Source organism: Salmo salar, chromosome ssa11 (genome assembly GCF_905237065.1).
Source record: "Salmo salar chromosome ssa11, Ssal_v3.1, whole genome shotgun sequence".
In the NCBI taxonomy this organism is placed as follows: domain Eukaryota; kingdom Metazoa; phylum Chordata; class Actinopteri; order Salmoniformes; family Salmonidae; genus Salmo; species Salmo salar.
Window position 1 is genome coordinate 70,438,363 of NC_059452.1, and position 22,701 is coordinate 70,461,063.

The window sequence follows — 22,701 nt, forward strand, 5'->3', positions numbered from 1 at the left end:
GGAAAACCGTAAAATCTACACAACAGTCGGGTAAGGTTGGGGGGAGGCAAGTCACTGTCATGGACACACCCGGATGGTGGAAATTCTTTCCGGCCGAGTTCACTTCTCCCTCGGTGAAGTCAGAAATCCTGAAGGGTGTTTCTCTTTGTTGTCCGTTTCCCAATGCTGTCCTCCTGATGATTCCTGTAGACACAACGTTTACTGAGGAACAGAGGAAGGTGACACAGGACAACATGAAGCTGCTAGGCGAGGGAGTCTGGAGACACACTATAGTGGTCTTTACCCTGGGGGGCATGTCTGGGAGACACAACTATTGAGCAGCACATTGAGAGTGAAGGGAAGGCCCTGCATTGGCTTATAGAGAAATGTGGGAACAGGTATCATGTCTTTGACAGAAAGGGTAAAGACACAGACGCTCAAGTCCCAGAGCTGCTGGAGAAGATAGAGGAGATGGTGGCAGGGAAACATTTATTTTGCCTGAGCACTGAGATCCATAAACCAGTGGAGACAGGGATCATTCCACGGGCAGATGATGAAGCCACTGAGAAGATTTCACAACTTCTCAATCAGGAATGGGATCGGAGAAACTGGGAGAATTTGGAAATAGCAAAGACATCAACTCCACCAATTCTAAAGGGAAATAGGAGTATGCCTGAACCTTATAGACCTAACTGTGAGTAATTGCTTTTCTCTCTCTCTTTACCTCAGCATGCTTTGTTCGAAATTCTTCATTGTTATTGTTTTTCTTGAACAGTCAGTGGAGACAAGCCACCCCTGGAGAGCTCGGGACTGGGAGAGGGAGAAATCACAATGGAAGATCCGAGGTAGGATCAAGGTGTTAGCAGTAAGCAAACAGTCTTCTTATACCAGAATATACATCCTTTCCTCAATTCCATCCTCCTCATACTGTCGCCATTCAATGTAACCTTGTGTATCTGTACCATAGAGATAGATAGAGGACTCATCTTTGTATCTGTGCCATTATAATGTCTGTGACAGCATGGGCAGCTTCATTGAGGCTATATCCATTGAAAGTAGTCAATTTTCTTTTTCACGATTGGCTGATCCCTACTGATGACCTGGTTGGGCTCGCTCCAATCGAGTCATCAGGAGGGATCAGCCAATGAAGTAGGAAGTCGCACCCAGTTGACTACCTTAAAATGGTGGAAGCCCTCAATGGTGCTTGGCGTGCTGCCCATGCTAACACAGACGTTTGGCCACTAGAGGCCTCTATCTTTCTCTATGATGTGTTCTTATGTCTTTTTTTGCTTTCCACAGCAGGCGGTCAACAATTAGAAAGATTGCAGTCGATAGATCCGGAGGTGAGAGAACAGTGGAAGGAACTGCTGGAGAAGGAGTGGAGTCGGCGAGAGATAGCCAGTCAGCTGAGTCTGCCATCTCATGGTGAGTGGCTGGTAACTTTGGATAATCTGCATCGGTTTTAAATTCACCGAAATGTTTCTGTCACAGAAATCTGCTGTCTAGCTACAGCCTCTCTATGGGGTCTCTGATGCCTAAATAATAGCTTAGTAATGCCGATACAGACTAGAAGTATTCAATCAACGATTTACTGCCATTTTGATATAAATGCATTTTTATTGGGCAAAACAAATCTCAGACGCAATATTCGGACATGATCAGCAATGACTTCCCTGTTGTTGAAGCTATATTGTGCCACAGATAACATCTCCGAGCCAGACGCTGAAGAGCTGAAGAGATCCCGTCACAAAGTCTTAGAGTGGCTGAAGAGTTCTGGATATGGCGCTGCCTCTACCACAAGTATGGACAGAATACACAGCAGTAAGACAGAGGACATCGTGACAGATGTGGGCAACTAGTTCAGATGAAGAGAAACATCAGGTTATAATCTTATCTAGTTTAGGAGTAAATCTGACTGGTATCTGCAGACGTAAACCAGGCAACCGAGGTGGGAGAGATTGCTAGACGTTGAGCGCTAGTTTAACTACGGCGTGGCAGTTAGCCTAGCGGTTTGAATGGTTTGAATCCCCAAGCCGAATAGGTGGACAATATGTTGCTGTTTCCTTGAGCAAGGCATTTAACCCTAGTTGCTCGGGATAATAAGAGTGTCTGATAAATGACGGATATGTAACTAACACTGTGATGCTATATTGTTGACCATTTGGAATCCTCAATGCAATCATTGCAATCACGATAGAACATCAGAGTGTGTGCTGACATTTTTTTACCACGTTGAAAGATGTTCCTCATCTCCACTTTGTAAACAAAGAAAAAACAATAACAACTGCGGTGGCGCAGACAGTGGTGCTGTTTCCACTAAATCTTTAACTCAGTTTATGTTTAACCTTCTCTTACTTTTTGATTTATAAATACGAATTTACAGTAGATTATTTACAAACTGAGTACCTATATTACACATATTGATGCCTTAAACAATCTTTGATTATTGTCCTATGCATTATGTATTTTAACGTGCACTACCTTAACAAACAGTTTATTGTAAAAAAAAAAACGTTTTGTAAGTCTAAAATGTTTCTATGTAATTGGTCAAAGAATGTATTTAACTATTAAATAAAGAATTTGATTAAAACAATGAAGTCACGCAATATGTGAACAGTGTAGGCTACTGTAAGTCACTCTGGATAGTGTCTACTAGCAAACCACTAAATGTAGGTCTTAGTATGAAATGTACAGCCTCTGCAGTCCCGGAGCACCGGAGCAGTCCCGGAGCACCGCCGTCCCGGAGCACCGCCATCCTGGAGCAGACCCGGAGCACCGGAATCCCGGAGCACCGCCATCCCGGAGCAGTCCCGGAGCACCGCAGTCCCGGAGCACCGCAGTCCCGCAGCACCACAGTCCCGGAGCACCGCAGTCCCGCAGCACCGCCGCAACTAGTTATATTTTACAGCGAAGGCTGCAGCAGAAGTTAACTCCTAATGTCGGCGCACACGCCTGTGTGCGATTGGCTGGGGATCCTGAAGTCCTGCCTCACACACAACCCTTCTGCCCATAGAGAACCACAGATCTGCAGGACAGCCTATATGGGGAAACATCAGAGACCTGTAAAAGGTGGTCAGGGGCAACGATTGGTTATTAACTGGGCCCATTTAACCAGCTTGGTGTAAACTAGGCGAACACCAGTCGAGTTTGGTGGTAGGCTGCACGTCTGGCATTATGCAGTATATATTTGATCATTTATTATGGATAGGCCTATTGGTTCATAGCCTCGCCTACCTGATGGTGGACAGTAATGTATTGGCCTCCTGCTGGCTGTTGAATGGGCTGGTTTTGGAACATCTGGGCAAAATGTAAACACCCCCTTTGCTGAGTATCATTCACTACACTGGAGCCTAGGTTACTTTCGAGTAAAGCAATAGGCTATACCATAACTCACTCCAATGGTCTACAGAGAGTATCTAACCAACGTTATGGAGTCGGACTTGAAAGGAGAAACCACTAATGCACAACTAGCTGCTGGTCTCCAGAGCGCCTTGTCAGTCCTTCAGGCTGTGACTTGACACGTTTAGATTACACCGTTTACAATAAAACATAGAATGTGTGTGTGCCTGTTTGCAGACGTGTGGAGATGTGTGTGTGCACGCCGCACCTGTTTGTCAATGTGGTGATGTTTAGCCTGTACGTTGGTCCATCCCATTGTTGTACGTAACATAGATAAGTAGATTTGTCAGCATGATCAAGGTTGTGTCCACATAGACACAGTGATGTCTCACGCTGGTGCTCGTCACTCAATAAAAACCCCACCATTGTACCTTTGATGCTCACTAATATTAATGTGTGTGTTTGGGTGTGTGGCTTAGCATCGGACAGTGTTTTACTCCTGATACATGGTTGTGCCGTGTGCAACCACAACAAATAGTCCCATCCATAGGTTACTGTACACTGTGTGCTCTTAGAGTAAAAATGCAGTCCCAGACATGTTTTCTTACCTTATCAGGACCACAATGTTCTGACAAGTCACCAGAATGTCCTGACAAGGTAGGAAAACATGAAAAATGTGGCCTTTTTTCTTGTTCTCAATTTGTTTAAAAGTTATTTTAGACTTAGGGGATAAGGTTTAAAGGGAGACTTCAACGCTAGACACTATTTAGGGTGTGTTTCCAGTCTCCCTACATAATTATGAGTGACAAGAGGTGTTTCAGACATAATTATGCACATGTTTGCACCGGGAGAGTTCAACCAATGACGTCATTCATAATTATTTAATTTTTTGCAATTATTGTGGCCTTTGTGTTTCGTCGATTGTGCAATCATGCTACCAGCGAGTAGATATGGTGGTCCTTGTTCAATAGAGCCATTAGACTTGTCTCAATGATGTTCTTATCTGCCACGACATTGCATGATATCTAGGTTGATACAATTTCCCTGGCTTTGTAAAGACTACAGCGTGACGGGAGCCATACTTCCTTGTCCAATTGTGTTCCCACCCTCGAAGGAAGGCTTTTCAAAATGAGGGCGGTACTAGTTTCTACAGTTTCACAGGAGCTATGTTACCATGCACTGTATATCCGAGATGGCTAAATAATTACAATGGCCATCTCTGATTATTCCTCTTTCCAGGAAACAGTTTTTGATGTTCTTTTACATACTAACATAGGGACATACTGCCCTATTAATTTGAGCCGGAATACACGCAGACAGCGAGAACAACAATTGCAAGACCAGCAAGCAATGATGGGGAGCCATGGTCAGACTCCGACTGGTGTTGCATATGTGGGTGCTGTCCAACCATGCTGACAGAACAGGAATGTCTGTGATGCAACTAATTAGGTCGCAGACAGTTTTTAATGGAGAGGGTTATTGCAGACCCCATGGTTCGTGTGTCTGTGACAGACCATCAAACTTTCAACGGACATATGGATAGAGGTGTGCTAGAAACGTTCTTCAGAACCTCGAAGTTAAACTGGCGACAGCAGCCCAGACCAGCCGGACCAGGAGGGCACAATGACAAACGAGTAAGTTGTTTTGCAGTTGCTAGCTAGCAACATAAGCTCTTGTATAACTTTATGATCGATTCGGCTGTAACGGGGCTTGCTAGTACCACTACAAGCAAAGCTAGCAAAGTTGGGCCAGCTGTCTTTGTTTGCTATACACAAAATGTAATGTAGTCTGATGCTATAGCTAGCAAGCCTAGCTAGACTCAGTGCATCTTATTAGGAGCAAAACTGGAGAAGTGTTTTGATGATGATGATGAAGAGTAAAGGAATTACTTTATGACTTATGTTAGTCTTTAGTTTAATATCATTTTTGTCATTCACTTAAAGACAATATCGCTTGGTGGCCTACAGACTCTTTTGGAGTTTGTTTTACGTGGGCAGAAGCTAGGCACAGGACACCGAATCCCCTTGCTTGCGTGTGTTGTTGGGGCCATTCATGCAATTTATCCCTCACACGATGGACAGTATGTTGGATACAAATAAGTTGACTCAAGAGGAGATGTGAAAGGTCCATAACAACAATCTCCCCTTGTATCAAAGTGACTCCGAACAACTCACTGCACCCACCCAACACATATGAAAATATTCCCTTTGTAGAACAGTAGTATTTATTATTACTGTATATACTGTATGTCATAAATTGCCATAACTGTTCCTGCATACTGCTGTGTAAACTCACCTTGGTCTCCAGACTAAATAAACTTTGTCTTGAAAACAATCCATGTCTACTTATTTGCTACATTGACAGACTAATCTACTGTTTTACTGAAACGTGTTTACCTGCCAACAAATGAAAGTTGAAATGATACATCAACTCCCTGCATCATTTATTTTTAGCAGTAAGATTGTAGCTAGTTACATTTAATGTACTTGGTCTTAAATGGGATTTGAACTAATAACCCCTTGATCGCTACAACCTGTGATGTCTTGTTACAGTGCAGCTACAGCACCAGATCTGTAAGCATATGTAATAAGCCTGTGTGTAGCTGGTGTAGAGGAGTCAGGCGCAGGACAGCAGGTATGAGTAATACAAATAATTTACTCAAAGAAATCACAAAATACAACGCATTAAACGAGCCCACAATAATGGACCGTTTAACATACAAACAATCACTCACAAACAAACAAGGGGGAACAGAGGGTCACATAATGAATAAGTAATTGGGGGATTGAAACCAGGTGTGTAAGACAAGGACAAAACAAATGGAAAATGAAAAGTGGATTGGCGATGGCTAGAAGGCCGGTGACGTCGACCGCTGAACGCCGCCCGAACCAGGAGAGGGACCGACTTCGGCGGAAGTTGTGACAGCATAATAGAGATATGGCCACAGATTTATTGGCAAGAATGCAATTCTGCACTTTGCTAAAACCTGCCCAGAATCAAGTAAATTATTTAACAATTATCACCACCAATGCTCTACACTTGATGTAGAGTAAACAATAATTATTTGGGGATTTGAAACTGCAACCTCTTAGTTAGGAGTAGATCAATATTTCTGCAGTGCCACCAGGTTCATACCTTTTGTTTGGAACATATATTAACACACTCTCAAAAAATAAAGGTGTGGTTAGGGTACAGTGTTGATCCCCGGTGTACAAAAAAGGTAAACGGTACACTTCCCAGGTACACATATAAACTCACATGGTACAGTTCGGTACCTTGTAGGTATGAGAGATTTTTCTACCCAATATTTTGAATATAAGGTACGATCATCACTCCACTTTAAAATATAGGTGTGAACAATGTACTGGTTAGAGCTCATTAGCATATTTGGGGGCATGGTTAAATATATGTATATTTGTGCCAACCATCAGAGGAAGTGTTGGAACAGTTTAAGTGTTTGATGGTTATGCCAATGTAAGTTGAGAAATTCCTTTAACATGGCTCTGCAAATGTGATGAGCTGCACTGAAAAGAGGTTATTGTGCATTTTCCAGTAAGAACCTCTTGAGGATACCGTAGGATAGGGGGCGCCACAGCGCATTTTGAAAAAAAATCGTTCCCATTTTCAACGGCCTACTAATCAAACTCAGAAGATAGGGCATGCATATACTTATTATATATGGATAGAAAACACTCTAAAGTTTCTAAAACTGTTTGAATGGTGTCTGTGAGTATAACAGAACTCAAATGGCAGTCAAAACCCCGAGACCGATTGAAACAGGAAGTGGAATTCTGAATTGTGGACTTGACTTCTCATCTTTCCTTATTAATCACACCGTTAACCATGGTTCAGTGAGCACTTCCTATTGCTTCCACTAGATGTCGCCAGTCCTTTCACAGTGGTTTGAGCCTTATAGAGTCAAAACTCAGTGAATGACACGAGTTTGAAATTGGTCACAGGGGATGGGCCATCACCATTATGACGCCGGCGGCCATGTCTGCCCCCACCTTTGGATACGGTTTTAAAGGCCATGACATCATCCCCCTCGAATCTTATTGGCTCTCTTGGTGTTAGAGGCCCTGAAGATTTATTTTATACAACGTTTGACATGTTTGAACGAACCTACATGCGCGAGCATTGCTTTTATTATGAACTTCAGAGCTGCGCTTGGAGAGAGCCATAGGACGCGCTACCAACATCAGGCTAATGGAACGTGAAGTATGGACTTTTTGACCGAAAATACATCTGTTGTGGACCTGGGATGCTTTCTGATGAAGACAACTAAAGGTAGGCGATTATTGACAATATTATAGAAGATAAGACGTGACATGAGATTCTTTCCAAGATGGCGCCGAGCTCTGTATATTAGCTAATTTTCTGAGTATCGCATCTCCTTTTATCGCAAAGTGTGATTACCCAGTAAAGTTAATTTAAAATCTGGTATGACGGGTGTTCTCAAGAGATATTCATCTATAAATGTTAGATTGACAATATACATTTAAAAAATCGTTATAGTATAGTAATTTAGGGAAATGCAGCATTGTTTACCGGGACGCTTTTGAGGGGAAATGATGTAGTCAACGTCAGACAGAGATGTAAAATGCTGTTTTTATATATAAATATGACCTTTATTGAACAAAAGAATGCATGCATTGTATAACATGATGTCCTAGGGGTGCCATCTGATGAAGTTTGTAAAAGGTTAGTGCTGCATTTAGCTGTTTTTTGATTATATGTGATGCAAGTGGTTGGTCGGAAAATGGCTATGAAGCTGCTTTTTACGATGGACTCATCTAATATAATCTAATGATTTGCTTTTCCTGTAAAACCTTTTTGAAATCGGACGACGTGGGTCGATTCAGGAGAGGTGTAAAATTTTTTTTTTAAATTATGATATTTTTTTAATGCTAATTGGCGATATGATTTTTCGCTGGATTTTGATCCCGCTAACGGGATCAGACGCTGAATTAATGGGAAGTCGTTGCTGTGAGTTTGTCCATTTTTAACTGCAAACTACTTATCTGTAAGTTATTGTAAAAGTCAAAACTACTTACTGGCAAAACATTGCCAGTAACTTACAGGACACTTGCTGCCGCTAGCAATCCTTGCTAACGGACTGTATTACATACAAACAATCACTCACAAACAAACAAGGGGGAACAGAGCCCACAGCCCACTGTGCATTCACTGACATTTCTGTTGACAATATGTGACCTGATTCAGGAAACTAGGCATATGTCGCAAGTCACAACGTCACAGGAGAGCCGTTTGAACGTAAAAAATGTTTGTTTTTTATCAAAATGCGTTTTTTTTGGCAGAAATGCCTTCTCGAACATGTGAATTTCCATGTGCCTTAATAACAAACGTGTATGCCATCTGTAAATACAAATAAAATTGTTAAATTACAAGCCTTGTTGGTTAAGCCACAGAAAAAGTAGGCAACCTTCCCACTAGCAATGATTGGCTGATATAATGAGTGGGCTGGATATGCCGAGTTCGGAGTTCGGATTGGTCTGCCATATTGAAGGCGTCTGTCTATTTGAGGTCACCAGTCTGTGTTGGTAATCCTGTCGAACGCAGATTTAAAAAAAATATATTGTGTAGTGGAGCTGCATAAGTGTTGCTCTCCATTTTCTGGAGGATCAAGTTTTGAAATCAGTGGAATTAGAGTATGATAGCTAAAGAGATGAGGAAAACACTAGTCTCCGGAATACATCTTCAAACTTAGGGCAACCGTGGTATGGCATTCATGACTGGAATGCATGTTGATGTATGCAGGTAAGCTGGTCTAGCGTTAGCTAGCTACAGTTTCAGATATTGCACATTTCGAATTTAGACAGAAAGTTGTTTCATTTCAAGCTGAAGTGTACTGTTAGCTAGCTAACATTAGCTGCCTGGCTCATTAGCTGACGTTATTATTTGTTTCCCAGAGCCATTTGCTTTTCTAGTTAAAGCCTAATGTTAGCTAGCCACTTTGTTCATTGTTGTTTAATTAGCAAATGTTAGCTGGCTGGCTCGTTAGCTAACATTACGTGATGTGTGTTATCATAAACGCAGTTTACCTAGCTAGGTTCATTGTTTACCTAGCTAGCTAGCTAACATTAGCTGGCTGGCTGGCTCCCTAGCGGACGTTATTATTCGTGTCCCAGAAAAATTTGCTTTTCTAGTTAGAGCCTAATGTTAGGCATTGTAGGCACTTTGTTCATTGTTGTTTAACTAGCTAACGTTAGCTGGCTGGCTCGTTAGCTAACGTTATGTGTCGTGTTTACAACACCAGTTGAATATGGCTGGTGTCAGTAAACGTCTGCAGAAAAGCGTAATAAAATTGTTGCCAGCAGAGCTGTTAGTGTCACGATCGTCGTACAGAGTGGACCAAGGCGCAGCATGAGTTGAGTTCCACATAATTTTAATTCAGTGAAACAACAAAAACAACAAAACATCCAATGAACGTGAAGTACAGCGCGCACATAGGCACTAACTGAAACAATATCCCACAAAGCAGGTGGGAACAAATGACAATTTAAGTATGATCCCCAATTAGAGACAAAAATAAACAGCTGCTTCTAATTGGGAACCATACTCACCAATTAACATAGAAATACAAAATACTAGATAACCCCCCTAGTCACACCCTGACCTAAACCACCATAGAGAGTTCCGAGGGCTCCAAATGGTCAGGGCCTGACAGTACACCCCCAAAGGTGCGGACTCCGGCCGCAAAACCTGAAACCAGATGGGGAGGGTTGGGGGGGGGTGCCTAGCATCGGTGGTGGCTCCGGTGTGGGTCGTAGCCCCCACCCAGACCACGGATCCGGCCATGGAGCCGGGCTGAACGCCGTGCCTGGACTGGGCACCGAAGCAGAGGAAGGCTCCGGCCATGGAGCTGGGTTGGACGCCGTGCCTGGACTGGTCACCGGTGTAGAGGAGGACTCCCACCATGGAGCGGGTCTGGACACCGTGCCTGGACTAAGCATCGGCGCAGAGGAAGGCTCCTGCCATGGAGCGGGACTGGACACCGTGCGTGGACTGGGCATCGGCGCAGAGGAAGGCTCCAACCTTGGAGCTGGGTTGGATGCCGTGCCTGGACTGGGCACCGGTGCAGAGGAAGGCTCCTGCCATGGAGCGGGACTGGACACCGTGCCTGGACTGGGCATCGGCGCAGAGGAAGGCTTCGGCCTTGGAGCTGGGTTGGACGCCGTGCCTGGACTGGGCACCGGTGCAGAGGAAGGCTCCTGCCATGGAGCGGGACTGGTCACCGTGCCTGGACTGGGCATCAGCACAGGTTGCACTGGACTGGTGACACGCTCTTCAGGGAGGGTGCGGGGAGCTGGCACAGGATGTACCGTACTGGGGAGGCGCACTGGAGGCCTGGTGCGTGGAGCCGGCACAGGTGGCACCGGACTGGTGACATGCACTTCCGGGATGGTGCGGGGAGCTGGCACAGGACTCACCAGACTGCTGACAGGCTCTTCAGGTCGAATGTTGTGCAGAACACACCTGACCAACATCTCTCTCCTCTCTCTCTCTCTCAACTTCTCCATCGCCTCCCTGATGGTCTCTGGCTCTTCAGGATGAGTGCGGGGAGCTGGCACAGGACGTACCAGACTGGGGAGACGCACTGGAGTCCTGGTGCATGGAGCCGGCACAGGATGTACCGGGCTCGGAAGGCGCACTTTAGGCCTGGTGCATGGAGCCAGCACAGGTTTCACCGGACTGATGACACGCTCCTCCAAACGTCCACATTGCAGCATACTCCTAGCCAACATCTCTTTCCGATATCCCTCCTCACATTACTCCATCGACTCCCAGGCGGGCTCTGGCACTCCCCGCTGCTCAGCCGACCACCCCATGTGCCCCCCCCCAAAACAAATCTTGGGGTTTCTGTGGCTGCGGTCCCTGGCGTTGTCACTGTCCCCCTATGCTCTTTGGCGACTCACGCCAAGGAAGGGTCTCGTGTGCTCCCATGATTTCTTCCCAGGTCCAAAACTCCTTTACCTTCGTCACACGCTGCTTGGTCCTTGCTTGGTGGGATATTCGTCGTACAGAGCGGACCAAGGCGCAGCGTGAGTTGAGTTCCACATAATTTTAATTCACAGTAAAACAACAAAACATCCAACGAACGTGAAGTACAGCGTGCACATAGGCACTAACTGAAACAATATCCCACAAAGCAGGTGGGAACAAATTACAATTTAAGTATGATCCCCAATTAGAGACAACGATAAACAGCTGCCTCTAATTGGGAACCATACTCACCAACAAACATAGAAATACAAAATACTAGATAACCCCCCTAGTCACACCCTGACCTAACCCACCATAGAGAGTTCTGAGGGCTCTCCATGGTCAGGGCGTGACAGTTAGACTGTTTTTATGTTATCCTGAGGTAAACAAATCATTTGCCAGAGCGTCAAGTGTGCGCTCCAAGAGCAAAACGAGATAGGTGGGGCTAAAGCTTAAGAGGGTGTGAACGATGCTGAATGGGTGTGGACAAAGAAGAGCTTTTCACTAGGTACCAAAACATTCAAATGCAATTTTCTCAAAAGTGAGTTTACAGGTTGATCAACTTTCAATGCAGAATTACTTTCCCATTGTTCCTCAAATGTAATGTATGATATACCGTTTTGTAGCTCTGAGTCTCTAATTGTATCCAATGTAAAAAAAAAAACATAATTTCACATTTTGCTACATAAGACCGAATCCAGGTGGTGAGTCACATATGCACATCACTTACAGCATACTGTAGCAGCGGCAGCCTATCGGAAGATTGCAGGAGTGGCTTATTTGTGGTGCTTCTTTCAGCAAGTTCTTTTTGGAAGTGATGGGGAAACAAAACTTCCTGAAGCATTGATCATTTCCAGCTAATTAGGTCGAAAATAGGTCATTGCTCGAGGCTTTGATTAACACATTGTACGCTAGTAGCACCTGTTTGTCAGAAGAATTTAGAACAGCCAGATTATTAAAGGCGACACCGCACACGCCGTGTCCTTTTTGTCTTCTACCAAACCAATACCAAACCAATCAGGTGGTTGTTAGATACAATGAAGCTTCGGACGCCATTGATCACGTGCTTCTGATACAAGCATCACACTGCTTTGAAGTAAACTGCTTAGCGATTTTGACGCATGCCTCGTAGCTCCAGTATCAAACGTAACGTCACTACTTTTTGGTCTCCCATGAGCGGGAATGTCATCCCAGTTAATATGCTCTGTTGAATTCTGTTCATAAACATTAAGCTTGTATTTTGTCAGTTAACAAGGCTGACATACTGTAAGTGCATATGATGACAAAGAGCCATGCAATGTTTAATTCATAGCTAGTCACCATGTTACTGTAATACTCACGTACCTACGCACCAGACCGTCAGGTCAGTGAGTGTGACAGATTAGCTACAGTAAGTTACTGTGAATTTTATAATAAACTACTTGCAACTAGTTGATAGTAAATTATTAACTGTATTATATTTCAGTCTTCTGTGATATATATAAAGTTTAACAGTGGGATGCAAACTCAAAATTGAATACATTTCAACTCTATATCCAACAAGGTACAGGCGTCTTCTTATTTTTAAGCCCATAACCATGTGTGTGAAGTGAAGACTTTTGCTTCAAGGTAGATTTGTTTAAGACTGCCAAGAGTCACTCTGTGTGACCCTGATTTAAACCACCGCAATAAAAGGTTAACAGTGCCGCTCTTGAGTGTCACAAGTTCTTATAAAGATTGCAAAACTGACAGTGTCAAAAGAGGTGCTCAACCTTCATCAACATAACAATAAAACCACTTAAACTGGTACAACATTTCCACTGACGGTTGGCACAAATACAATATATTTTAGACAATGCCCCCAAATACAAAGCACATTGCCCCACCTACATTTAAAAGTGCAGTAATGATTGTACCTAATCCTGTGTTCTTAACCAAGCGGGAATTTACCACATACGACTGGGAAAAATCCACTTGAATGGCCCTCCAACTGGTAATTACTAGTAGAAAATGTGCCTATCATTCCTGAGCTCTGACTTCTCCCACATGGTGAGCACCAGCATTTTTGGCAGTTACAGTGCCTTCAAAGTATTCACATACGTTACATTTTTCCACATTTTGTAGTGTTACAGCCTGAATTTAAAATATATTCAATTGAGATTATTGGTCATTGGCCTACACACAATACCCCAGAGTCTAAATATGTTTTTAGAAATGTTTACAAATTAATAAAAAATTAAAAGCTGAAATGTCTTAATTCAATAAGTATTCAACCCCTTTGTTATTGGAAGCCTGAATAAGTTCATGAGTAAATTTGTTTTTAACAAGTCACATAATAAGTTGCATGGACCCACTCTGTGTGCAATAATAGTGTTTAACATTATTGTTTTATGACTACCTCATATACAATTATCTTTAAGGTCCCTTAGTCACGCAGTAAAATTCAAACACAGATTCAACCACAAAGACCAGGGAGGTTTTCCAATGCCTCGCAAAAAAGGGCACCTATTGGTAAATGGGTAAAAAAATTATTAAGCTATTAATTACACTTTGGATGGTGTATCAATACACCCAGTCACTACAAAGAACTCAGTTGCCATAGAGGAAGGAAACAGCTCAGGGGTTTCACCATAAAGCCAATGGTGACTGTAAAACAGCTACAGAGTTTAATGGCTGTGATAGGAGAAAACTTAGGATGGATCAACAACATTGTAGTTACTCAACAATACTAACCTAACTGACAGAGTGAAAAGAAGGAAACCTGTACAGAATAAAAAATATTCCAAAACATGCATCATGTTTTCAACAAGGCTAAAGTAAAGTATTAATAAAGTATTAAAATAGTAATACTGCAAAAAATGTGTCAAATCAAATAACCTTTTGTCCTGAATACAAAGTGTGATGTTTGGGGCAAATCCAATACAAAACATTACTGAGTACCACTCTCCATATTGTCAAGCATAGTGGTGGCTGCATCATGTTATGGATATGTTTGTAATCATTAAGGACTGGGGAGTTCTTCAGGATAAAAAGAAACAGAACGGCGCTAAGCACAGGCAAAACCTTAGAGGACAACCTGGTTCAGTCTGCTTTCCACCAGACACTGGGAGATGAATTCCCCTTTCAGCAAGACAATAACCTAAAACACAAGGCCAAATCTACACTGAAATTGCTTAGCAAGAAGACAGTGAATTTTCCTGAGTGGCCGAGTTAAAGGTCTGACCATTTTTGTTGTTGTTGCAAGACTTGAAAATGGTTGTCTAGCAATGATCAACAACCAATTTGACAGAGCTTGAATTATTTTTTAAAGAATAATGGTAACTGTTCTTCTCGAGGATGTAACAATAGAAGTAGCCGATGCCAATTATCTACATGGATACTGAAAAGACTATACAAAAGAGGAATTGTAGCGTGTATTTCAATAACTGTTCTGTGTGTGTGTGTGTGTGTGTGTGTGTGTGTGTGTGTGTGTGTGTGTGTGTGTGTGTGTGTGTGTGTGTGTGTGTATGAATGAGAGTGTGAACAATGGTGAATATGTGTAGGACAGCGGAAGAAAATGAGTGCGTAGATGCATTGGGTATATGTTGAATGGGAATGGATGAGTAAGTCGATGTATGGATAGGTGTAAATGTGTCTGAGAAAAAGGGAGGGTGCATGGGAAAAGATGTGGGACAAACTTCACTTGGGTGAGTAAGGGTTGGCAAGGATGGGAGGTTGTGACAACCTTAGCTTCGGTGGGAAAAGGGTTGTTAAGGATGGCAGGGTAGAACAAGCTTGGCTTGGGGGGGTAAAGGAGGGAGGAAAACTGGGAGCGTGCCAATGGTGTGCGTACTGGGAGCGGAGTCAGGTGCAGGAGAGCAGAGAGTTGTGAACAGGCGCACACTTTATTGAGGCAGGAGAAACCAACAGACGGACGCCACTGCGTCGAAACCTCCAGCCAAATGGCAAAAGTGCAAAACGTGCAAACAGTCACAATAATTATGTTCAAACAAATAAACATACCTCGTGATAAACACGGAATAAACGAACACCAGTCCTGCGTGTCAAAACTGACACGTAACACAAAACAATTTCACACAAAGACATGAAGGGGAACAGAGGAATAAATACATGTAGTGTGATTGGGGAATGAAAACCAGGTGTGCAGGGAACAAGACAAAACAAACGGATGAATGAAAAATGGAGCGGCGATGGCTAGAAAGCCGGTGACGTCGACCGCCGAATGCCGCCCGAACAAGGAGAGGAGCCGACTTCGGCAGAAGTCGTGACAGAGCGGGAGGTGGAGCTGGACAAGCTTTTTGCTTGGGAAAGAGGGAAGGAAGTAAGGATTTATCTATACAACAATGTAATTGTATTTATTTTTGTGACTTGCAAACCAGCTGTAAAATAAATAATAGTTCTGGACAAATTAGGAGGTCAAATCATTATTTATTCCTGGTTTGTGATTATATTTAAGATCCAATGGTGGTTATTAGCGAGAGTGGAGATGGGCTTTATTAAAGGGATCAGGACGGGGGAGCTTGGAGGGCATCAGACTCTCCCTTGAAGTGGGTGTGGTGCCTCCACTCATCTCACTTTGGTCTCTCGGTGGACCCACTCTCCCCAGGTAGAGCCCCATCAGCCATTATACTTTATTTTAATTCACAAGGTATTACAAACATTTAAATAGATTGTCAGAACATTTAAATAGATTGTCAGCAGATGGGTTTTTTTCTGCAAGAGTTACAATTTTTTAAAAAGAAGGAAAAATGCAATATTTAAAGAGAAGTTGGGTTGGAGAGATCTGCCTCCTAACAGTAGTAACAGCAGAGGTGTAGGCATCCTGATGAATAAGAAAACACACTATTCCCTTATATCTGAACATACGGACCAAATGTTTTATTGTACATTACACGGGGAAACATACACATTGATTTCAAAAATACACATTAAATCAGCACTTACTGAAATAAAATACATTTTCAGCTTTTTTTCCCCATGCTCCACCCTTGATAAAATAACTTGTTTGATATGGTTGGTATTGTTAGTATTTATCAGCTGGTAAATAAAGGTCATTTGTCTACTTAAGTGCTCGATACTACATTAAAAAAAAATACATATTTATTGAGCAAACTACACTATCTCAAATGCAATATCCTGACATGGTCTGATTTGGAAGACTACCATGTTATGCTGAAAGGGCAACAGACGCATACGTACAGCTCTGGACGTTCAGAATATGGCACCAGCTCGGGTATATGGAGCAGGAACTCAAAACACTTTGATATAGTTATGGAGAACTAGCTCAGATGATGAGGAATGTTTATTTATGTCATAACGTTTTGAAATGTTTAAAATATTTGTAAAAAAAGTATTTACAGTCGATTATCATCTATTATCAATTACACATACTGTATGCTGCTTTACAAATCTTTGATTCATGACCTATGCATTATGTAAACAATTCTAACATGTGCTTTAACACTTCAACATGTCCATAACAAACTGTTTATTATAAGATTATTAAGATTATAAGATTATTTATACAATAATTCAAAAAAGATTCTGACCCAACAGTGGAGTCACTCAGTGTGTGAACAGCGTAAGCTACTGTAAGTCACTCTGGTTGGTGTCTACTACTAAATTTCAAAATGTAGGACTATGTAAAAAGTATAGCTCTGTGCAGTCCTGGCTCACAAATATGTAAAATACACAGTCATAAAAACAAACATATGCATCAGTAATAAGGTCCTCAATCAGCTTTCTGAATTGCCCTAGAGCAGGGGTGGGGGACGTCCGGCCTCCGGGCCGTATACGGCCTATTAGATCGTTTGATAGGCCACCGAGCCAATTCATAAATAAATAAAACAATTCTAAAAAAATCTCAAGATGTCGTTTTTCCAAAAATACAATTTAAAAAATCTACCAGACAGCTCCCAGACAGCTCTTCATCATCGAGCACCTGTACATCAGAAAAATGGCTACAGTAAAGAAAAGAAAAGTAGATGCGAAGTGTCGCGTTTTACAAGACAAATGGACAAATTCATATTTTTTTGTCGAAGTGAAAGACAAACCTGTATGCCTAGTTTGTGGGGATGCACTTGCAGTAATGAAAAAGGCAAATTTGGAGAGTCATTACAGCTCGAAACATGCTAAACTGAATGAGTTGCAAGGACAACTTTGTGTGGATAAAGTCTTTGCTCTTCAGCGGGGTGTGGGTGCCCAACAAGCCGCCTTTACGAAACCTCATTTGGATGGGGAAAATGTTATGCAAGCAAGGTTTGTGGTGAGGGAGCTTATCGCAAAGAAACTGAAGCCTCATTCAGAAGGAGAATTTTTAAAAGAGTTTATCCTTGCCACTGAAGATTTGCTAGCACCAGACAAAGTTAAATTGTCTCAAAGAATCGTCACGGAGCGGATAACTGACATGGCATAAGATATCGGAAAAACATTTAAGGACTCCGCAAGAAATTTTGAGTTTTTCTCTTTGGCATGTGATGAAAGAAATGACATAACAAATACCGCCCAATTTGCCATTTTTGTGTGTGGGATTACCGCTGAGTTTGACACAAGGGAGGAATTGCTGTCTTTGGAAGCCATGCATGGCACCATCAGAGGTGATGACTTGTTTGAGAGACTTGTCTCGACTATGAGTAAATTTGAGCTACGGTTTGAAAAATTAAGTGGCCTTACTACAGATGGAGCGCCAGCCATGGTTGGCTCGAAAAAGGGGTTAACCGCATTAGTGAAAAAATCTATGATTTGTCTCAGTCTTGATCCAAGTGATTTAATTGTATGCAACTGCATCATGCATCAAGAAAGTCTGTGTGCACAGTCCCTGAAGCTGAACAACATAACAGAAACTGTAGTGTCGACCATCAATTTAATCAAAAGCAAACAGCTGAACAACCGCCAGTTTAAGGAGCTATAGAATGATCTTGAATCGGAGTATGGTGATCCGGTTTACCACCGTGAGGTGCGATGGTTGAGCCTTGGACGAAGTATGAGGATGAAGTAAAACAATTCATGGAGATGAAGGGGAATACTGTCGTGGAACTGAGTGATGACAAGTGGATGTGTGATTTGGCCTTCATGGTGGAAATAACCAAGTATCTGTCTAACTTGAACGCCAAGGGCCGAACCAGCTTCTAAGCTATCTGCTGTCAAACGTGAAATGGTTTGAAGCAAAATTAAAGCTGTGGCAAGTCCAACTAGAAAGGGGTAACACAGTGCATTTTCCTACTCTGCAAGGACAAGAGCCTGAGATTATGTTGGAATATGCCGGTGAGTGTGGAAAGCTCACGAAGGCATTTTGGGAGCGGTTTAAGGATGTGAAAGTAAACAACTGGATTTGAACATATTTGCAACCCCATTTAACGTCGAACCAGCGGATTTGCCGGATGGCCTACAACACAAAGTAATTCAGCTGCAAAGCAATGACGAGCTCAAAGCCAGGTACAACAACCTCCCTCTCCTTGAGTTCTACAAAATGTACGTTAGCGCTGAGCACTTTCCTGTTCTGAGGAGACATGCACTTAAATTTGCATCTGTGTTCGGGACGACCTACTACTGTGAGCAGTTCTGTTTCAAACTGACTCTTACAAAGACTCGATTCGGCTCAAGACTGACTGACACAAACAAATAATCATAATAACAACAACAACATTATTTACAATACTAATATTTATTTAAATAGGACAAGCACTTTTCTAAATACTCAAGGACACAAGAAACATCATAAAAGTCATATTTAAACTATAAAACCAATGTCAGTGATTAAAGTCACATTAAAACATGAATAAAGCAGAAAATAGCCCATTTTTATAATATGGCCCCCGAATTAATTTATAAATATCTAAATGGCTCTTGATGGCAAAAAGGTTCCCCAACCCCTGCCCTAGAGGCACCAAAACATTTAATTTAAGAACATTTTGAAGATTGTTCGAGAAATAACTTGCAAGAACAATAAAAGCTGATTTACCTAACTCAGTAGAAAGCAAAGACATCTCTAGAGCTAGTGTGGTGACTCGTGTTTAAAGGTTAGTAAAGATACAGTGGGAATTTTTGGAAAAGGGCTTTATAAATGTAAACATAGCAATGTATCAACTTACGTGACATCAAAAGAGGGCCAACCAACTTTCCGGTAGAGAATGCAGTGATGATTAGTAAACCTATTGCCCGTAATAATGTGCTATGACAAACTGCTTCTAACGGCTTTAATGAAGTGCCAGAGCTGTGTTCATATAGATGATGTCTAGGACCAGTAGGAACGTCGACTGAATAATCTGCTTTCTACTATTTAGCGAGAGGCATGACCTATTTCTATACAAGAAGCCCATTGTTATTCTTAGTTTCTTAAAACCAACTCATCAATATGCCTTTTTAAAGATAGCTTTTTGTCTATCCAGATGCCTAGATATTTGTAAGTCGGAACACAATCAATATGGGCAACATTCCAAGTACATTTTTATTTTTATGTGCTCGAGAGAACAATACATACTTAGTTTTACCTGCATTCAATACTCATTTCAGGTCAATAAAGTTTTATCTGTAAAATAATGAAGGCAGTCTGTAGTTGAGATAGAGCCTGGTCAACCGTGGGGGCAATAGCATATACAACAGTATCATCGGCATTCAAGTCCAGGTCTTTTTTTGTTGTTGTCAATATTGTTAATGTAAACAGAAAAAAACTACAGGACCAAGAATTTTCCCCTGCGGGACACCTTTCGTTATGTCCATAAAACCTGATTTAATACCATCAGTAGATACATATTGAGTTCTATCTTTCAAGTGATTTCTAAACCAGTTATGTGCAGCCTGGTCTAGGCCAATACATATCTCTGCTGCATCTCTAGTTATAAATGATGTGCTTAACTGTATGGATAAAAGACACCATTGTGCTGCCCTTTTCAAATCCCTGTCAAAGGCCTTTGATAATATTGATCACTCACTGCTAATTCAGAGACAGTCTTTCCTCAATTATTGAGGAAAGACTGAATTAGCAGTGAGCGATCAACAGTATCAAAGGCCTTTGACAGGTCAATGAAGAGGGTAGCACAATGTTGCCTTTTAGCCATACAGTTAAGCACATCATTTATAACTAGAGATGCAGCGGGGATAGAGGCTGGGAGACGGAAGAGCAGTCGACTGACTGACCAGTGTCAATTAAACAACTGTTTCTCGCAAATAGAAAATCTGCCGAAATAAAATGCTGGTTAAAAGCGTCACTTATCCCATTCTTCTCAGTAATGATGCCAGAGTCTGACAGAACTTGCTTAGGTATGGAATAAGAAGACTTTGTATGCTTCAGTGCATTAACGTGCATTAACTGTTTTACAAAATTAGGGTTTCTTAATCGAGATAGTACATCTGTTTCTCAGTTGTCTGAAAGACTTCCAATCCACTACCGAGTCAGTTTTCCTTGCTTTGGCCTAGGCCTTGTTCCTCATCTGATTGAGCTCAGATGCTGTAGCTCAGAAGAAAATCAAGGATTAGATCCAGTGGCAATCGGTGCCGACACAATCATTTTTTTATGACCATGGCCTTATTTCTCTTACAGCATATTGAATGACTGTCATTCATATTCCATTCACCCAGCTTAATGTAATATTGAAATGTATTGGCTACTACATGATACATCATTTTTCACGATACCCATCATGAGGTTGCTACAACCTAGCCTACGAATGAAAGTGCACAACATATGTGTATAGGTCAAAGGAAATTTGAGTATTCAAGGTGACAGACAGTGACACATTCAATGGCATCTTGCACACTCTTGCCTGCATCTAGCTGATCTAGGTTGTAATCATTAGTCCAACAGATGCAAACAAGAGTTTCTATTGGAGAAATGCAGGCATGTTTATACCCGTTTCTATCCATTTGCTTCCATTTAAGAAACGTTTTTCAACAGAATTGGCAGAATGAATACACCCCTGATCACACACAAATACAGAACTACAGTAGCAGCCACAGATAAACTGCATGATCACTTTGCTCATTGTATATATAATTCCTTCTCGCATCTCCTCTCACCTTTTCCCTTCACTTGTGGACTTCAGTGCACAATACAACAGCTGCCTGTGACCAGGCGAAAATACTTTTCCAAGCCAAACTTTCATACCATAACAGCTAACCGCTACATCGTTTTCACCATATTAATGTCATAGTCAACATAGCTACTAGAACTAACGCGTTAGTAAATCTGCTGCAATCGTGCAGTACAGTGTACAGCAAGCAATTTAGCAGTTCCGCCAGTGGGCCTGTGTGGCAATAAATTAATAAAACCAAAAGCTTACCTTGACTTCGAAGAGTTCCAGTGTAGGATAGCCATAGCCAGCTAGCTAACATAGAATCCCTCTCTTTGAAACAGGTGTTTGAGTAGGCTAAACTAGCTAGCTGCATTTGCTACAGTAGCTAAGTAAGTGAAAGTAAAAAAAAAATATATATATATATACATACAGTTGAAGTCGGAAGTTTACATACACCTTAGCCAAACACATTTAAACTCAGTTTTTCACAATTCCTGACATTTAATTCAAGTAAAAATGCCGTCTTAGGTCAGTTAGGATCACCACTTTATTTTAAGAATGTAAAATGTCAGAAAAATAGTAGAGAGAATTATTTATTTCAGCTTTAATTTCTTTCATCACATTCCCAGTAGGTCAGAAGTTTACATACACTCAATTAGCATTTGGTAGCATTGCCTTTAAATTGCTTAACTTGGGTCAAATGTTTCGGGTAGCCTTCCACAAGCTTCCCACAATAAGTTGGGGGAATTTCGGCCCATTCCTCCTGACAGAGCTGGTGTAACTGAGTCAGGTTTGTAGGCCTTCTTGCTCGCACACACTTCTTCAGTTCTGCCCACAAATATTCTATAGGATTGAGGTCAGGGCTTTGTGATGGCCACTCCAATACCTTGACTTTGTTGTCCTTAAGCCATTTTGCCACAACTTTGGAAGTATGTTTGGGGTCATTGTTCATTTGGAAGACCCATTTGCGACCTAGCTTTAACTTCCTGATTGATGGCTTGAGATGTTGCTTCAATATATCCACATCATTTTCCTGCCTCAGGATGCCATCTATTGTGTGAAGTGTACCAGTCCCTCCTGCAGCAAAGCACCCCCACAACATGATGCTGCCACCCCCGTGCTTCATGGTTGGGATGGTGTTCTTCGGCTTGCAAGCCTCCCCCTTTTTCCTACAAACATAACGATGGTCATTATGGCAAAACAGTTCTATTTTTGTTTCATCAGACCAGAGGACATTTCTCCAAAAAGTACGATCTTTGTCCCCATGTGCAGTTGCAAACTGTAGTCTGGCTTTTTTTATGGCGGTTTTGGAGCAGTGGCTTCTTCCTTGCTGAGCGGCCTTTCAGATTATGTCGATATAGGACTTGTTTTACTGTGGTTATAGATACTT

At 42.0% G+C, this 22,701-nt stretch overlaps 1 protein-coding gene across 1 annotated transcript in view; it reads left to right on the forward strand.

Annotated features, from left to right (window-relative positions):
• Positions 1–2,503, forward strand: part of LOC123725102 (GTPase IMAP family member 8-like) — a 4,739-nt gene extending 2,236 nt beyond the window's left edge. Inside the window, exons 3-4 of the mRNA XM_045688881.1 lie at positions 1–1,404; positions 1,681–2,503. The exon at positions 1–1,404 is cut by the window's left edge and continues 105 nt beyond it. Coding sequence (XP_045544837.1) covers positions 1–317 — 317 coding nt within the window. The 3' untranslated portion in view covers positions 318–1,404; positions 1,681–2,503. The remainder of the gene's footprint in view (positions 1,405–1,680) is intronic.
• Positions 2,504–22,701: the final 20,198 nt, after the last annotated feature.